General features: G+C 42.0%; 1 protein-coding gene across 1 annotated transcript in view; it reads left to right on the top strand.

The window, feature by feature from the left end:
- LOC142312758 (uncharacterized) overlaps nucleotides 1-19,645 on the top strand; it is a 48,789-nt gene that overhangs the window by 123 nt on the left and 29,021 nt on the right. Inside the window, exons 2-5 of the mRNA XM_075351745.1 lie at nucleotides 1,278-1,392; nucleotides 6,021-6,116; nucleotides 8,839-8,958; nucleotides 12,172-12,238. Coding sequence (XP_075207860.1) covers nucleotides 1,278-1,392; nucleotides 6,021-6,116; nucleotides 8,839-8,958; nucleotides 12,172-12,238 — 398 coding nt within the window. The remainder of the gene's footprint in view (nucleotides 1-1,277; nucleotides 1,393-6,020; nucleotides 6,117-8,838; nucleotides 8,959-12,171; nucleotides 12,239-19,645) is intronic.

The raw sequence follows: 19,645 nt of genomic DNA, 5'->3' as shown, positions 1-19,645 counted from the left end.
ATCTCTGAGTATTGATTAGGCTGAACATTTGACTAAAGAGATCATTTTGCTCATTGATACAAATTTCTGAATGGTGCCAAAGAAGTTTGAGTGCTTTAGATTTCACTCAGCTAAAGTGAAAGCTTACAGCTCAGCTCATGTAATCTACTGACACATTCTTAGAGTGTAAGCATTGTTTTAATTTTTATTTTATAATAAATGAATAGTACACATGAATATAAGTAACTTTGTAATATATCTCTTTGGACAAATTTGCTTCTTTCCCTGCCAGAATGGATCAGACATTATCAATATTCTTAATTCTGAGATGAAATCTGTATCAGTGAAGGTTTTGCCATTACTAAGATAGGAGATAGCTGATGTTACGGATCACATTCTATGTAGATAGAAGAGGGAGGAAGGGGTGGAGCTCTGACTCTAGCTCCTCCCCTGTCTCTAGCTCCTCCTTCTGCTTCTAGCTCCTCCCACCTCCCGTCATCATGGGATCTCATCAGTAACAACTGCCATGTGAGGGGACACATTGACAGGGAGAAGGTAATAGGATCAATAAACTGCAAGTGCACTGACACGCCAATGTACTTGTGAAGATAAATTGCATGTGAATAAAAGATTGAATCCACAGCAGAAGAATCACCAGATAAGGATGAAACAAATATTCTTGGAACAGTTTTATACTGCTCTAGTCTATCTCTGCTCACCCATGCAAATGTTATAGATGGATCAGGATTATGACAATATAAGTTATACACAATCAGTAGAAACTTTGTAATGAGTGTAGGTAAGGATAGAATCGATGCACCAACAGAAGTCTTCCTGCTATTTGGGTGGTCGCTGACATTTCCTAGGAATTTTTATGGCTTTGGTTGCTATCTTTTACTACTATTTAAACAGTAAGGATATGTTCACATTTTTGCTGTTTTTTATCTGCAGCCAAAACCTTTACTCTTGGTAGTAAAAATGCTGTGCATATAACACAGCGAAAAACTGTTTTGTTTTCTTTTTTCAGGTGAATTACCTGTATGATTGGTCTACAGTACATAGTAATAAAGTGTGTTTTATAGCAAAAAAAGCTGCAAAAAGGTCTGTAAAAACACATCACAAATGTTATGCTGCATTTTCCCCCTTCTCATTGATTTCTGAGGGTGAAAAATGAGGCAAAAACGCTAAAAGATTTGACCTGCTGCAGATTTACAAAAACACTGCCGATCTATTTGTATTTAGGGTCATTTATATTTAAAGTAATAATCAGCATTCTTCTCTATTTGTATCATTTGCAGAATTTAAACAAGCAATTCAGAGTGAATTTCAAAAGCAGTGTACAGGATTACTGCTTCCCGTGGTGGATTTTGGCGTATTGTCAACTCTACTCAATCCTATAACTAAAATAACTGGGTAAGTTATTTATGACTAAGTGAATATAAACAATGATTTCAAGATAGTGATTTAGTCTTTACATAAATAAAGTTTATGAAAGAATTAAAAAAATGAACTTGTAATGTAGACATTGGAAAAGTTGGCCCCCATACATATTTGGCTAACATTAGCTTTACCTGGAATTGACTGACAGGCTATTGTGTATAGGTGAGGGAACATGTCACCAGATATTTGAGGTATAAACCAAAACTAGCACCTTAAGCAGCGCCTGTGCTGCATTCTATAAAGGTGCATGTTATCATGACTCCCCCTATACACCCCACAAGTACCTTTCTATATTCTCCCGCACTCTATGTAAATACATCGGAGCGCATGCATGAATGAACTGGCGAGGTCTCTGCGCAGGTGCAAGATTTTGCCCGGGGATGTGGATGACGTCATGTTTTTGTTTCATATATTTTCCTTATATTGAAAGGTAACCTGTCATCAGGGCATTAAACCCGCCTTAACTAAAGACATGAGTGTAAAGGTCCTTTAATCCTTATTGTTTGTATTATTTTATTTAGAAATTGAAGACAAATCCAGCCTTGAAGTTTTAATCACAAGTGCAGAGGGAGAGGACATGCTCTTCATGCTCTTTATGCCTCTCTCTTTTTCTGTGCATGCTAACATCCTCCAGTCTCTGGAAGACAGGTTACTCTTGCCTCAGTAACTGTTCTCTTGGTGTGCTCATTCCCTGGAGTTGTTGTGCCACCCCCACGCCAGCCGTCGGGCTGCTCGGATCCGGATCTACGGTGTGGCCCGAGGGGTTCTACTGGACCCGTGGGTCCCGCTGACACTTCAACTGAAAAGGGAACGTATTTGTATGGGATGTATGGTAAACAGTCTGTGACGCCACCCACGGTGTGTAGTGATATGTTACACCACCGCTATGGTTGTGGGACTCCCGGGGCGATGGTATGGCAGCTGGATGTTAACCCCTCCGTGGGTAGAGATTGATGTCCCGGGGCCCAGTGTGTCTATGCTGAGGAGGGTGATTGCAGGGGCCGGCGCACCCGGCCAGGCTGGGGATGTTACCCACGGTCGACTAAAGCACACAAGTCCCGTGGTAAACCAAGGTGATGGTGGCCGTCTGCCGCAGACGGGTGTATCCTGATCCCACACCCGGGTTGATAGTCGCAATCTCTCTCCTCTGCACTCTGTGTTCTGTAGATGGAACTTCCTGGTTTAAAACACGGGAGTCCACTCCCGGTCCTTCTGTTGGGAGCCATGCCCATCTGACGCTGACCCATGGGATTTACAGGCCCTGGTGGTGGCTCTATCCCTCTGTGGGTGGTTGTCTACTTTTCGGGACTTAGGTTGGGACAGGACCTAAAATCCTGCTCTCAATTGGTTAATTAGCTAGGCCATCGGTGACAGTCCTGGCTTCAGGGTCCAAGTAACCCCTTCTGTGCACATGGTTTCCAGTCGGGTCTCCAGTGTTGGTACCGGAAGGGCTCCTACCCTGTCCCAGTCCACCTTGGATCTGGCGAGCTGTCTTCCCATCTCCTGCTGAACTGTGGCTACCATCTGCCACCTAGCCGGGATGTCAGGGCCACTACCCTGACGCCTGTCAGTTTGCCTGACCTCTCAGTTCAGTCTCTGAGCTTAAACTGTCATTTTTCCCGCCCCGGGCTCTCCAGACCCCTAGATGGGCATTTCCTACTGCCAGTTCCCGCCCACTAGTGTGTCCGTCCTGCCCTAAGGGAGGTGGCTAGGGTTTCAGGTCGGCTGCTGTGACCCGTTGCGGGACTGGTGTTATGCGGGGGCCTATATGTGCCTATATCTGGTTCCCCAGGGCGCTACATTGTCTCCTCAGAAGTGTAGTGCATGGGAGTAAGCTTCTGATGACGTTACGCAAACCAAACTGTACATCTGTGCACGCACTGCTCCCTCAGACATGACGATATGGTCAATGGCAGCGCCTGAGCATAATCTCGGGCACGGGTCATTATGAGAAGAGTGACATTTCCTTCAGAGATCAGAGGCCGGCAGAGAGTGACAAAAAGGGAGACAGGCAGGAGAACTGGAAGTGTAGGGTCTGCCAACTACCCTTGCAAAACAGAAAAATTCAAGGCTTTTATACAATTTTATAATGAAATAGTGGAAGATATGGATATGGACGTAATCGCCATAATAAACTCATATACATTATGGTTGTCTAAAGGCACAGGTACATCCATTGCCACATGTCCTAGAGTATATTCATATATTAGCAACTTGCCATAAGTAAGGTACCTATAAGAAAGGGGTTTTCTGGATGCAGGATGCTACTAAGTATAATGGTCAGTTTTTCCATACCAAGTACTATGAAAACCTGATCAATTGTCCAATAGTTTTAACACACCCTACATTATTTATAGTAAGAAAGATGCTATGCCATCAAACATAGGATTATTAAGGCTGAGTGCACATACAATTCAGTAAGGAGAGTCTCTCCAGCGTGCCTCACGCTCAGACGCGTGTGTCGATGCATCACTTCCTCAGGAAGCGGTGGAGGAGATAGAATAGTGGCCAATTTACATATGCCCACCACAGATCAGCAGGTGCCGGGTGACGTATATATAGGCACCTTACTTATTATGGCAAGTTGCTAATATAGGAATAGACTGTAGGACATGTGGCAATGGATGTACCTGTCACTTTAGACAACAATAATGTATATTGTTTACTATTCTATACTAATGAGGCCATTTGGGTGATTGCAATATACTTTGCTTGTTAAACATACCCTTGTCAAGAATACACATGTTCTGTTTGCATGATATAATATATTGTATCAATTATTTCAGCTATATAGCAAATACCTCATAGTTGAATAGTAAATATAAAAATAGTAAAAAAGAAGCTTTTAATAATTATGAAAAGGTTGTTAAGGTTTCCTTTGATCATATCAGGAGAATTTTTGGTTGGTGTTAAAAAGGTTGACCAGCCTTAAATTACAAGTCTGCAGTGTCTATGTTTCTGCAGACTTGTGTTTACATATTTTTTATTTTAAAATTTGGTTCAAACAAAACAAATTGTTCACACAGTAAAATTTAACAACAATTAGTCACATTATAATCTAAAGTTAAATTAACATTACATTTTTGAAATAGAAAAGGTGGGGCAGGGGAAAGGGGGAAAACAAAAAAAAACAACCAAAAAAAAAAAAATAGGGGGGAGGGGGGTGAGGGGAGAGGGAAAGTCTATAGCAGTAAAGAAAAAGGTAAACTAGAGTTGCAGTACAGTTTTGGCTGAAAATTTAAATTGAATCTCTTAACACATAAATTGCTAAACATAACTATTAGAATAAAAAAAGACGGAGAATAGGAATAAATCATTTTTACAGCTAGTAGCTCCACTAACTCAAGGATTTAATATAATAAGATTGAGATTGAACTTCTTTGACCAAAGATTCCATCTCACCGAGTACTTATCATATAATCTATCTTTCAAAGCAAACTTAAATTCGTAAAGATTGTGAGAGGAAATTCTTTCTATTACTTCATGTATAGATGGAACATTAGTATTTCTCCAGTTGGCAGCGAGGAGATTTTTAATCACTTGTATGATATGAGAGGTAATATGTCTATAATTTAAGTTAAGTTGATCTATCCCAATTGATAGCAGAACTAATTCCTCTGAGAGACTAATTTCAGTTGAGAATACATTATGGAGGAGAATTTCTGTATCTCTCCACAATTCCTTCAGTTTTGGACAACTCCAAAAAATATGACTGGTAGTACCTCTCTCTCCACATTCTCTCCAACATAAATCAGAATTTTGAGAAGATAATCTATGTAGTTTTTGTGGGGTATAGTACCACTCAACCAGAATCTTATAATAAGATTCTTGTATGGATATACAGGTAGAATTCGAGTATGTATAGGTTAACGGAGATTTCCATTTGTTAGATTGAAATGTCGTATTCAATTGTTTTTCCCAAAATTCCATATATTTCAATTTCTTAAACGTATAGTCATCATTAAAAATTGAATATATGTTACTGGTATTCCATAAGCCTATCTTTAATGGGTTGTTTAGTAAGTCTATGATGAAGGTGGGTAATTTTTTTGATAGAAGATGTGTTTCTTGGAGAAACTCCCATATACGAGTCCATTTATATTTCTCTGATATTGGTAGATTGTATTTTTTAAGTAATATGTCAAAAGGAATAATATCTTTATTACTTACAATATCGTCAAGGAAAAGTATACCACATCTTTTGCATCCGCGCAGCGCGGGGAATCTCTAGTGCCAAGAATGGCAGTCCTGTGACCGCAAGTATACAATATATATATACTCCCGACCACATTCTGACTAGATGGGAGCGGTTTTGCTCAATGCAAGTGTATTGAGTGAGGCCGGAAACAGTCTAGTCTGAATGTGGCCGCGAGTATGCATATTGTATACTTGTGGTCACATAACTGCTGTTCTTGGCACCAGGGAATCCCCAGAGCGAACAGTGCCCATGATATGAGGGTTCAAAAGTCTGCAGACTTGTAGCCTAAGATTGGACAACCTCTTTAAACATATGATATTGTAGCCTATTTTTTAATTGTTAATGTGATAATAAACTACTGATACTAAAAACTTTGATTTCACTTTTTTTTCATTTTCTACAGTCTTGTGATTAACACTGCAAACGTAGCGCAACTCTATTTTAGTAACGATGGTACAAAATTAAACACTGTAGTCAATCTTGGTTGTAAAAGCTCAGAGTAAGTATACTTTCAAAACTTTTTTATTATTATAGTTTTGCCTTTATTGGAAATGTTCTGTAGGAGATATGCAAATATGTAAATCATTGGGATTGTACTCAGACCAATGTTGTTCTATGGAGCCATGCACATGTCTAATTTTTTCCACGGACAGTCTGTCCTAGAAAAATGCAGCATGCCCTAGGTTGATCTTATATTTACATCACACTTGGCTGTGCAAGTCAGTGAGTGCGTTGAAAATATCTGACTGCACTTGGATGACATCTGAGTGCAGTCTAATTTCCGTGCATCTTATCTCCATCTTCTACTTATCCAAGAGAGTCGAATCACACTGTAATCAAACTCTGAACACAGTATCCAATGTTCACAAAACTTTAGCATCACTGACATACTGCTGTCCCAAACATTGAAGCTGTCTGTCACACAACGGTTTTTTGGAGGGACACCAGACCAATAATCATGGATTAAATATCCACAATATAAAGCTCTATTATATAATTTGTAATAACCTGATACTTTAACATATATTGCCACAAATGCCCATACAGTTCTTACCAAAATTTTGGTAAAGTACCAGGCCTCGGTATTTACCGCAACACGTTTCATGTCTAGCTTCCTCAGGGGGTAAGTTCAGACTTGTCATGCCCTCTCTTAATTTGTGTTCTTGCAATTGCAAAATATGTGCTAACATGCAATACCTTGGCTGATTGCCTCACCTCCAGCATTCTGGTGCATTAGCAAATGTCAGGGCCAAAAAACAAACCTTATGCTCAGATCACTTGTGGATCCTTTCAATGGTGGGGTCCTGCCAGAGGACTAATGTGCAAGCTCACCCAACAACCATGATTACTCTGAAAGCAGGCTCCGTGGCAGTATTCTGCACTGGAATTTCAGTTGCAGCATGCATGGGTGAGTCGCTCTGCGGAATAACACAATTTCACAACCAATGTGTGGGCTTCCATGTGTGTGTGCCATGTTGAACTGCTTTCAATAATCCACAAACATGGCCCGCACTAATGATGCTATCATCAGCATTACTATCCCAGTTCTATGCCTTCTTGAAAAAATGCTTCATGCGATGATTCATGAGGTGATGGTACCAGAGGAAGAGGAGAAGGAATAGGGGCCATTCCCACGATTATCTGTCCAGTCATCCTCATATGGCTCAGAGGGTCAGTTCCTGTAACAACAGTAGCCAGGTACACAATGGTATAGCCAGGGGACCGTTTTGGAGGATAAAGAGGTGGGGCAGGAGGAGGAGGAACTGTGTTCACAGCAGGGTGGCACTTAAAGCAGCTCAGGGGCTCACTGTAGTGTGGCTAGGGAATACAGAGGACACAGGCAATACACCTCCCTCCAAGAAAGCTTGCCATTGCCTCTGGGCAGCCTGCCACACATGTGCAAATACATCCTGCAGTGCCTGCGCAATGACTACCGAGTTACTCAGATTGTTACCAGTGCTGATTATTGGGTTGGCACACTGTTGCATCCCAGCTATAAGGACAATGTGCCATCCTTACTCCCATCACTGGAGCATAAAGTCGCCAAAGCAGCTGAGGCACCGGCATCACCTTGAAAGGGAGGGTTATCATGGCCAAAATGTGGGAAAACCTTCTCAGCACGCCACAAGATCCAGCACCACTCTCCGTATTAGCAGGAGGCAGGGTTGCATAACACGATGGAAGAATATGTGTCCATGCATCTCCACATACTACGTGATTGGGTCTGCACCATTTATTTTCTGGGCAATTGGACACATGGCCTGAGCTTGCCCTTTCCGCCTCTTCCACCTACACCGCTAAGTCCATCTCCTCCTCAACCCCCTCCTCCACTTGTACCTCCGCTTCCTGGTTCAAGATTATTATTTTTTATTTTTTTACTTTGTTATTTTAAGTAATTTCCATATCCACATTTGTTTACAGAGCAATTATCCTGCTCTTACCCCCATTTTGCTTCCTTTTGCAGCCCCCTAGCCCTTACTATGACCATTATACAGCACAAAAGTTTGGGTCCCTGTTGTTGCCTATAGGATTCTTCTTCAAATTCGCATAGAGTTCTGGTACCTGAACTGAACTTTGGACTACAGTTCGGTCAAACCCAATGAACGAGAACATCCACGAGTCCGCTCATCCCTAATTATAATCAATAGATACCATACTGAACAACTAAGGTGCAAAAATAAAAAACTAGCTGCAGCGTGAAGGGGTTACACAATAACATGATAATGCAATGAATATGTACTATAATTTAAAGAATATTTTTACACTGAAACAGTAATGCATATTTTGCTAAAATATTCAACCTATGGTCAATAGTGATGAGCGAACAGTTTAGTATTCGGGTATTCTTATAGAGCAGTTGGATGCTCGGATGGGTGTGACTCAAGTATCTGAGTAAAATGCAAGTCAATCGGGGACTCAAGTATTTTTCCAGAAAATCTTCCAGAAAAATGCACGAGTTCCCCATTGACTTCCATTACACTTGGGTACTTGAGTCGCGGCCATCTGAGCATCAACTGCTGAACTGTTTGCTCATCACTAATGGTCAAGTATAATATTCCGGAATATATGATTAATATAGTGATAGCTGTGAACAATTATTTATCAGTGTAACACAATGAGTTAATCAACTCTGTCTTCAATAGTTTGCAAGGATGCTTGTTCCGGTAAGTAAAATCATGGAAAAGTTCTAAATCCATTCTGTACATTTTTCTGCTTCAAAGGATTGCGATCATTAACATCCAAGTTACCATAAGCGTTCCCATTACTTTTGATGTGTTGAATGGCTGTCCTCATTACATCTTTAACGTGAACTTGGTAGTGATCAATTTATCAGTAACTGGGTAAGTACACTAAGAAAAGAAGGTATAGTAGTTTCATGATGCTTCCAGTTATGCGACCTAGTTTGTCTTATACAATTGATATTTTTGTATTATTATTATTATTATTATTATTATTATTATTAATTATAATTGGTATTGATATATTGATCTAAAGTCCGTCTGAAGTCGGCGAACCTGAACTTCCACGGGTTCACTTGTCTCTACTTTTAATGGATGCCTGAAAAGATGGTAATAAATAGTGAGTTTTTCAGACTACTCAGGTCTCTTCATCAGGCTTGGTATAACATAGTATCTAAACAGTCAAATATTTATTCACAACATGACATAGGAAACGTTCAGTAAATAAGACAAGTGAGAAATATCAATTTGAGAAGAGGAGAAACAGTTGTATCAACAAAGTTTGGCTTTTGTGGGCACTAAATTTGGATTTAAAGGGAATCTGTCAGCAAGGTTTTGCTACCTCCTCTGAGTGCAGCATGATATAGGCAAAGAGACTCTGCTTCCAAATATATATCACTTAGTTTACTGGATTCATCTGTTTTGATATAATCAGAGGTTTTGGATATAGCAAAGTAGCAGAGCTGAAAACTGTCCCACACACACAAGGCATAACAGCACGGAGTCTGATAAAAGAGGCATAGTTGATTTTTGTGCTATTAGGTTGCTTCCAAGTGAAAGGACACTCGTTCGAATTCCAGGAGAAGCCATGAAGAAGATTTTCCAAGAAAAGATTAACAGGATCATCCAGCTCATCGAAAGCAGTCTCTGGGTCATGATAATTGCCAAACTGCATCATGTGAGTGCCATGACAGTTGGAAGAATATGAAATGACATCCATCCATCCATTTAAAAGTCAAAAGGTTGATGTCCAGGTAAAATATCGCAGTCAATAAGTTGGCTCACCACAAGGTCTATCAGTTCTTGAGTGACAAAGACAATAGTGGAGGTGGCTCATATTCTTAGTAATAGTGAGATCACAGACATCCATGCAAGCACTGTGCTATGCACATTTCACAAGTCTGGAAAGGTGACCCGAAAAAAGGTGAAGAAGCCTTGACTTCAATATCGCCATAAGAAGTATCGGCTCGAGTTTGCCAAAAAGCATGAAAAGTGAACAGAAAAAGATTGGAAACAGGTCATTAGGAGCAATGAGAAAAGTCAATAGACTAGGTTCTGATGGGTGCAAATAGGTCTGGAAAAAACAAGGAAAAATGGTTTAACTGATCAAGAAAATGAAGGAACTGTTAGGGGTACTTTGCACGTTGCGACATCGTTACTGCGATATCGTCGGGGTCAAATCGAAACTGACGCACATCCGGCACCAGTAACGATGTCGCAAGGTGTAAAGCCTATCAGTGATGATGAACGAGCGTGAAACAGTCAAAAATCGGTGATCTGTGTCACGTCGTTCATTTCCATAATTTTGCTCCGATGGACATACGATGTTGTTCCTCCTTCCTGCGGTAGCACACATCGCTGTGTGTGAAGCCGAAGGAGCGAGGAACATCTCCTACCTGCGTCCAGCAGCTATGCGGAAGGAAGGAGGTGGGCAGGATGTTTACGTCCCGCTCATCTCCGGCCCTCCGCTACTATTGGCCGCCTGCCGTGTGACGTCGCTGTGACGCCGCACGACCCGACCCCTTAGGAAGGAGGCGGATCGCCGGACAGAGCGACGTCGCAGGGCAGGTAAGTGCGTGTGAAGCTGCCGTAGCGATAATGTTCGCAACGGCAGCTATCATAAGATATCGCATGTGCGACGGGGGCGGGGACTATTGCGCTCAGCATCTCTAGCATCGGCTAGCGATGTTGCAGCGTGCAAAGTACTCCTTAAGTTCGGGTGGAGGAAGCTTGATGATACGGGGGTGCTTCACAGCCAAAGGCATTGGATACCTACTAGGATAGATGGTGGTTTCAATGCTGAGCTACATGCTAGTTACTTCTCACACTGGAGCACGATGCGTTAGACAGGACGACATATTGTTTCAGGAGGACAATGACGTGAAGCATATGTTGAAAAGCATTCATCAAGATTGGCAAATAAATGCTTCAATGACAATGAAGTAAAAGTGCTGGATTGGCCTCCAAAGTTCCCAGACCTCACTCTAATCAAACACTTGTGGATAGAGGTGAACAGAAAGCTGTATACATACCCAAGTGAGTCGACCAGTATGCACCAACATTGAGAACGTGTACAAGAGACCTGGGATCAGATTTCAGTCGAATCATGCTTGAATCTGATGTAGAACATACCAGAAGGAATTAGGCAGTGTTCAAACTAAAGGTGGATTTACAAAATACTAACAAAATAGTAAAAATTAAATTTTTAGGAAGAAAACAGTAACAATGCAGTGACATGACAATCTGAATAACTAATTATATGCTAGATAATGGAAAGTCCAATTTATGTATGAGATAGCCAAGATGATTTTCTATAAAATGAAGGTAGTCTCACGCTCAGAGCTGTAGTGGATGGTGAGATATGGAGCCTGAAAGTCAAAAGTTCAAAACATTGTTACTCTTTTGCTGATCAGTGAATGCCATGATTCGATGCTTTCTAATTAATCTAATACCATAGTCATCCACTATAAGTCACGCAAAGGGGTCAAAGTATGGTGCAAGAATAATAATATAATATAATATTTATTCATTTATATAGTGCTGTTAATTCCACAGCGCTTTACATACACTGGCAACACTGTCCCCATTGGGGCTCACAATCTAGGTTCATTATGAGTATGTTTTTGTAATGTGGGAGGAAACTGGAGAACCCGGAGGAAACCCACGCAAACACGGGGAGAACATACAAACTCCTTGCAGATGGTGTCCTTGTGTGGGATTTCAACCCTGGACCCCAGCGCTGCAAGACTGCAGTGCTAACCACTGAGCCACCTTGCCGCCCAAGAAAGCCTGTGTTGTCCGTGTTTGTGAAAAAACTGTACGTGATTGAATTTTTTTGATATTTTAAGTTCAGCCATTGAAAGTATAAAAAAATTACCTTTTACTTTTCAGTTTTACCCTGCAGACTTGTGTTTACTTTCTATTTATTGACTAACATGCTACAAAAATAGAATTTTCCTTTAAGTATAAACAATTTCCTAGATCTATTGAACTAGCAAAATAAGCAAAAAGGCAAACTTCTTCCAGTTGTTTATTGCACTCCCTAAGTATATTTTATTGTCCTCACTAATGATGATAACGTTATTCTTTTTGCAGACTAAACCTTAATATCGCACTAGGTCAAGCTCTTGTGACAGCAGTTCTGCAAACTGTGACTGTAACTGTAAGTAAAGATCAGAAGCACAATCCTCAAACATTAGTTACATCTTTATTTTCTTCATTTATTTTGAGAGTGGGTAAAGGGAAAGTAAGGTAAAAATGGGTTAAAGGATAATCCTATCTCAGAAATGGTAGCTTGGGTAATTTCTAAATAAATTTCACCTACATATCAGGACACCTTTTATGTGCAACCCTCTCCAAGATAGAAAGGACTATATACAGCAAGTGTGGGATGTTCACTATGCTAATGTAAGCTGCTCGATGTGATAGCCATGGACAAGAGGCTCAGATTCCTCACTCCGGCACGCTACCAACAAGGGTTGAGTGTGTGGAAGCTTTACCTCATGGCACTGGTTCCTCTCACCCGAATTCCGGCTTCTTATCATCTGATGCACACTGTGTGGTACCGCGTTCAAAGTCATTAAGGAAGAGTCTGCAACTGTTAAAAACTGCATGCGCTTCACTATTAACAAGTTTACAACACCATGCCACATTGCTTGCGACACATTTCAAACAATGTTTCCTACAAAGCATTGACATTTGGGCACAGACCAGCGCTTCCATTACAGTTGCAGACATGTTAGTTATTCTTTCCACTTCGGCTACCACGGAGGGACTTATCTCTATCCAACTGGTAACTAACCACATGGGTCTATGTGTTTCGCTGTGCCTAGGGTACCCAGCATGACTATGCTACTTCTCTTAGATTTGATTCTCCAGTACCAGTGGCCCTAAATCGGGCGGCCTCTTTTTCTCTAAAAGAAAGTTCCTTGTTGCACTGGACCTTTTCACACAGCCTGCTTGGGGGGGAGGGGGAAGGTCCCCCCTTGTCTCTCAATTCACTTCCATAGAACAAAATCTGCACTCAGATTCCGTCACCTCTGCTTCCTCCTGCATGTGACTTCTGCCTTAGCTTCCACTACACAACTGCTCTCTTAAACCCAGGAAATATCCTTCACTATATTCTCTTTACTCCACCCCACTGTGGGCTGGCACTAGAGTTAACCCCGACAACACTGTCTCTCTGCTTAAAACCACTCTCTCCTATATGAAACTGTAAATTAGTGATGGGCAGTCCGGCTCTTTTTGATGAGCCGGCTCATTCGGCTCGGCTCACCAAAAAGAATCGGCTCTTTCGGCTCAAAAAACGGCTCTTTTTTTTAAAAAAAACCCTCTGCTACACCTTGTGATGATACAGAACCTCCCCTGTACATTGGGAACCTCATTCTACACCTTGTATGTATCTAGTGAAGCAGTAAAAACAGTTTTTAGCATTATTGTTTCCGTTTCCTCAGATTGTCAGCTCTTCTGGACAGGGCCCGCGCTCCTCTTTTATGTGGTGTTTTTTGTACATGTCCTTTCTACATTAGTCAGTGCTCTGATATGTGTCGCTCCTACAAAAGATGCAATTACTGTGCTGCCTGTCACTATATGTGCAACACACACACACACACACTGTACATACTGAACACAAAGGACACACATACATACACACATTGTACACACATACTGTACATACTGAACACAAAGGACACACATACATACACACATTGTACACACACACTGTACATACTGAACACAAAGGACACACATACATACACACATTGTACACACACACTGTACATACTGAACACAAAGGACACACATACACACATTGTACATACACACTGTACATACTGAACACAAAGGACACACATACATACACTGTACACACACACTGTACATACTGAACACAAAGGACACACATACATACACACATTGTACATACACACATTGTACACACATACTGTACATACACACATTGTACACACATACTGTACGCACACCAAAATATGGAAGCATAGGATACTGAATAGCAAAATCAGTTTATTTCAACACAACCTGGAACAGAAATGTTTAAATGCTAACATAGCATGGGTCCAACTTCTGCTGGTGGTGCACAGCACTACAAGTCCCAGCAAGTGGAACACAATATGGCAATGCAACACTAGTTACATACCAACTTTTTTAACAGTTAAGTGACAATAAATGTCATTGAGGTAGTATTGCACATAAAACAAATGTATAGAGGTTGTCCTAACATTGATGGCCTGGCCTTACTATAGGTAATCAATGTGTGATGGCTGGAGGGCGGATGTGCGGTATCTAGCCGCTGTCACTACATACAAGACGGAGCACCTTCAAATCTGGCCAACATTAAGAACAGCTGATCACCCGAGGTGTCGGGTGCGGCCCTACAGCAATCACACATTGATCAACTAAAGCAGAGGTGAGGACCTCCAGGTCTGGAGGGTGCAGGTCATGTGTTCAGGATTTCCTTATGGTACTGTCACACTGGTGGAGGATCGCCTCTGAACATGCCTGTAGTCCAGGCGAGGCAGGGAGCTATACTCTGTATGGCTCCCGTCATGTGTCAGAGCACTATTGCTGCGTCACACGCGGCAATGTGTTCAGATCGCCTGCTCCTCATCGCCAGGTTTCCCAGCAGTGCTAGGCAACCTCCGAATTCAGGAGATGAGCGGTGGCAGCGGGAAATTGCCCTGTCACACGAGGCGACACACTGGCGATGTCATTGTAACTTGACCATGCCTACTAAGTTGCAGCATCGCCAGTGATACCTCCCTGTCTGACGGGGTCTTTAGTATTGCACAGTTGATAATTGAATCATCTACACTGTGTGTGGCACTCAAGACCTGAAGTTTCCCATCTCTGAATTAAAGTAAGGGCCCTGTCACACATGTCAATGTGGTGGGCAACGTCGCTGATGACCGTGTAACCCCGCCCACCGCATCAACGTCACGGGTGAGATGTCATATGTGACGATCTCACCTGCGACTTCTCCTGCAATGTCGCTGTGTGATGCCATAGCATCACACCAGTGTCTCCAGGAGCTATAGTGCAGCTCCTGAAGTCGCTGGTGTGAAGGTGTCACATGCAGCGATGTCGCTAGATTGCAGTTGCGTGGTTTTCGGTCCGGACCGAAAACTTCGCGACTGCGACCAGCGATAAATTGTGGGGCGATTTTGCCGGGTCACACGTGGCGATGCACTCACGATATCGCCGCAGTGACATCGCTGTGGCGATATCGTGAGTCACATTAAGCTGCGGGGAAACCAGGAGAGGTAAGTACAGATTTATTTTTAATGAGTACATGCTCGCCAGAGGATTATGGGGGAGGAGGGGGGTGCATTATAGTCTATGGCGAGTTGTGAGGCTGCATTATGCTATGTGGAAGGCTGTGAGGCTGCATTATACTATATGGAGGGCTGTGAGGCAGTATTATACTATATGGAGGATAATGGGGGTGCATTATTATAATTGGATGACTATGGGGGACTATGGGATGCATTATAATATATAAATGACTATGAGGGTACATTGTGATATATGGAGGAATATGGGGATGCGTTATAATAATTGGATGACTATGGTGGTGGGAGGGGAAGACCATATATACCAGGATAAGGGACATATATACACGGGGCCCATACATATGATCTGACCAACATGTGTGCGCGCGGAGTGTGACAGGTGGGGGAGTGCCCAGGTCTACATTTCACACTGTGGCTCACCAGACTCTAGTTACGCCACTGATAATTAGGAAGCGATACAAAAAAAGTGTTTTATAGATGTGTGCAGATGTCAGATCTATTTACATCTAAAAATGCCAGGATTTGTTAACAGAAATAGAAAAAAAGTCTTAACTGCGAGAATTGTGACACCACAACGCCACAGACACATGCATATAGAGGCTAATGAATATGTTGTATGTAGTCACCAAACTAGTAAAAAAATATCAATTGTGGTCACAAAAAAAAATACACACACACACACACACACACACATGCACAGACACTCACACACAGACACACACACACACAGACACACACACACACAGACACACACACATGCACAGACACACACACACATGCACAGACACACACACATGCACAGACACACACACACACATGCACAGACACTCACACACACAGACACACACACACACACACACACACAGACACACACACACATGCACAGACACACACACACACACACACATGCACAGACACTCACACACACACACACACACACACACAGACACACACAGACACACACACACACACACACACATGCACAGACACTCACACACACAGACACACACACACACACACACACACACACACACACACACACATACACACAGACACACACCAGCTTCCACTAAACATTAAAGGAATGGAGACATGGCTTATTATCAATGATTTTCTCTTATTTATGCCAGAAAGAAAACCTTACAGGGTTAAATGAACATGTCAGCGGTCATCTGTGCTGTGCACACACTGGACACTAACTCTATACAATGATTGAAGCTGTATACACTTCTTTACATATGTTTGGTCTAAAATGCTATTACCCAGCAACTGGTCAGGTCTTTACTGTAGTGGTCCTGAACCCTAATACCTAGAGAAGATGATCATTGTTATCAGCAAACAAGCTGAGCCCCTCTCCTCCTACACATTACCATATGTGCCAGTCGAGGTCAGAAAACTTAATCCTAGCACATCATTCCCTGGTACTCAATTGTGCCCACTGAACTAAGGAAGAACCACTATGTGTGTATAGCTTTAAGTGTCAGCTCCTGCCCAGAGCTTGTGTTTACTTTACTCTTCTCCTTATCTCCTGCTTCCCCCTGAAGCAGAGAAAAAAAAAAAAAAAGCGGCTCTTTATGGCTCGTTCACTTTGATGATTCGGCTCATATCGTTCACTTCAAAGAGCCGGCTCAAAGAATCGGCTCGTTCGCGAACGACACATCACTACTGTAAATCAGAAATCGGTAACACCTTGTGTTGGTTGGCAGTACTGAGGCCGTATAACATGGGAATAGACAAGTTAACATAACTATACTTATAACCCCACATTAGTCATAAAGCAAAGGATATTTTCAGTATAAAGTCCCATGATCTAGAGAACTTGATCAATGAACAAGCGAAGGCTGCCTGATACCCATTTCCAGCCTCCTGTCATGGTGCCTAACTGCCAGAATGAAATCGATGACAAGGCTAATGCTACAGTCTTCTATGGTAACAGGTTTCTGCCCAGTTTTGATGGCAGCTGGCACACCTCACTGAATAGAAAATCTCAGTGTGTGGTGTCTTATTATAGCAAGCTGCGGACGCTGGACTGGTTCACCAAAATGAAAGAAACCTACTTTAGAAGGAAAAAAATAAAAATTAATAGAATGTATATATATATATGTATATAAAGAAAAAGCAGCAAAAAGACATCAATTGTAATTGATAAAGTAGCACAGTTTAAAGTTTAAAGCTTAAACTCCCTACTCTATTCATTACTTAATATGTGATCATTGAAACGAAAAATAAAAAATTAAACTCATTTGAATTAAAAATAATCCTAATTAGGAAAAATTAGGAAATTATATATTGGAAGAAAATTGTCAGGAGTTGTGTAGTACTGATTCTTCATAGTACTATTCATTAAGGACGTGGTGATACCATGTGGGCATTTCTTTTTATTATTAAACTATCAACTTTTCTTTCTGAAAAATTGTGTTTTATGTTAAAATTTTTATAAAACACAAACGTTTTTTTACAATATTATGCTTTGACCTATAGCAGGCCTGGAGAACAGGCCTCTGGTTGTCATAGCAACCATTGGCAACCCGCGATCACGCTAAGCGAGATGATGGAGTTAGGCGGGCTTTAAACGTTGCGACATCGCTAGCAATTGCTCGCGATGTCCAGCGCAATAGCAATCTCCCCCATCGCACATGCAATATGTAGTGATTGCTGCCGTAGCGAACAATATCGCTACGGCAGCTTCACATGCACATACCTGGTCGGCGACGTCGCTGTGACTGCTAAACAATCCCTCCTTCAAGGGAGAGGTGCGTTCGGCGTCACAGCGACGTCACCGCGACGTCACTAATCGGCCGTCCAGTAGAAGCGGAGGGGCGGAGATGAGCGGGACATAACATCCCACCCACCTTCTCCCTTCCGCATTGCCGGCGGGACGCAGGTAAGGAAATGTTTGTCGTTCCTGCGGGTTTACACACAGCGATGTGTGGAGCTGCAGGAACGACAAACAACATCGTACATGCGGCCGCACCGACATTATGAAAATGAACAACGCTACACAGATCAGCGATATTGTTCGCTTTTGTGCTCGTTCATCATTGCAACTAGGATTTACACGTTCCGATGTTGCTACCGGAGCCGGATGTGTGTCACTTACGACGTGACCCCGACGATATATCGGTAGCAATGTCGCAACGTGTAAAGTATCCCTAACAAAGGGAGAATCTGTTACATACAACAGTTACAAGGCTTGGACTGACCCACAGGAGAACCGGTGAATTCCCCGGTGGGCCCCTGTGCAGGCATGGGCCCCCAATTTCAAAATATGAGCAGCAGTTGGCACAATATACTTGGTTCTCTATGTACAGATAAGACAATATCTCATCATTTATTTAACAAACTACTCAGATTACTACTATATAGAAGTTAAAGTAAATTTGGAATGAGGGAAATGTAATATTTGGATGTAGCTAATCAGTCGGACCTGAGTAAATGCTACTGGTGGGCCCAAGGCTCCCCAGTCCTAGACTGGTAGTCAATATAGAAGGAGTTAATTGAGCCACTGCAGACACTAACTTAGTTCCAACTGCAACATCTTTCCTCGCAGGGGGAACTTAACACCATCAAGCAGTAGTAGCCCTGGGATTACAATATTTGGAGGAAGATACGTTGGCTTTCCACGTTGTAATGGACAGTGGCACATCAATTATGATGTTAAAAGCCAGTGACATGATTGGATGTGGTTAAGTTGTTAAATTAAAAATTGTACCTACTCCCAATCTGGTCTCCTCTTCTTTATTTTCCTGGTCAGCACCCAACCGCAGGAATAGAGACTGATGGGGGACCCAGGGCAGGAGTAGATCTATAGGTAGGGGTAGCAGCCGGTGATCCATAGTTGAGTATATGCTACTTTTAAATTGAAAAGGAATGTATCAGCTTCTCTGACTACCCACAATTTCTAATATAGCAGGATCAGTGCAGATTTCTTTAAACTGTACCTCACCAATTGTGCAATGTTTGAAAAGTCAATTGTACCATTATGGAGTCTGTCGATCAAGCCCAGGATCAAGCTATTAGAAGATTAGAGGTGATACTAGTTTCTCTCCATTAGCATGTGTGGCGTTACAGAATGAAAGTTGGTTCTCAGAGCCCACTACTTAATTTCTTGCTGTTCTATCACCATCAGCCATTGATTCCTAGCTAATTTCTATTTATTCTGTACCAACATATAACGGCTCTACTAATCACGGTATAGTGTCACACATTATCACTGCAGCTAAGTAAACATTTCCATTTGGAGGATTTATAAGATGACT

Source organism: Anomaloglossus baeobatrachus, chromosome 5, assembly GCF_048569485.1.
Source record: "Anomaloglossus baeobatrachus isolate aAnoBae1 chromosome 5, aAnoBae1.hap1, whole genome shotgun sequence".
In the NCBI taxonomy this organism is placed as follows: Eukaryota; Metazoa; Chordata; class Amphibia; order Anura; family Aromobatidae; genus Anomaloglossus; species Anomaloglossus baeobatrachus.
This window is presented reverse-complemented; position numbering and strand designations above follow the sequence as displayed.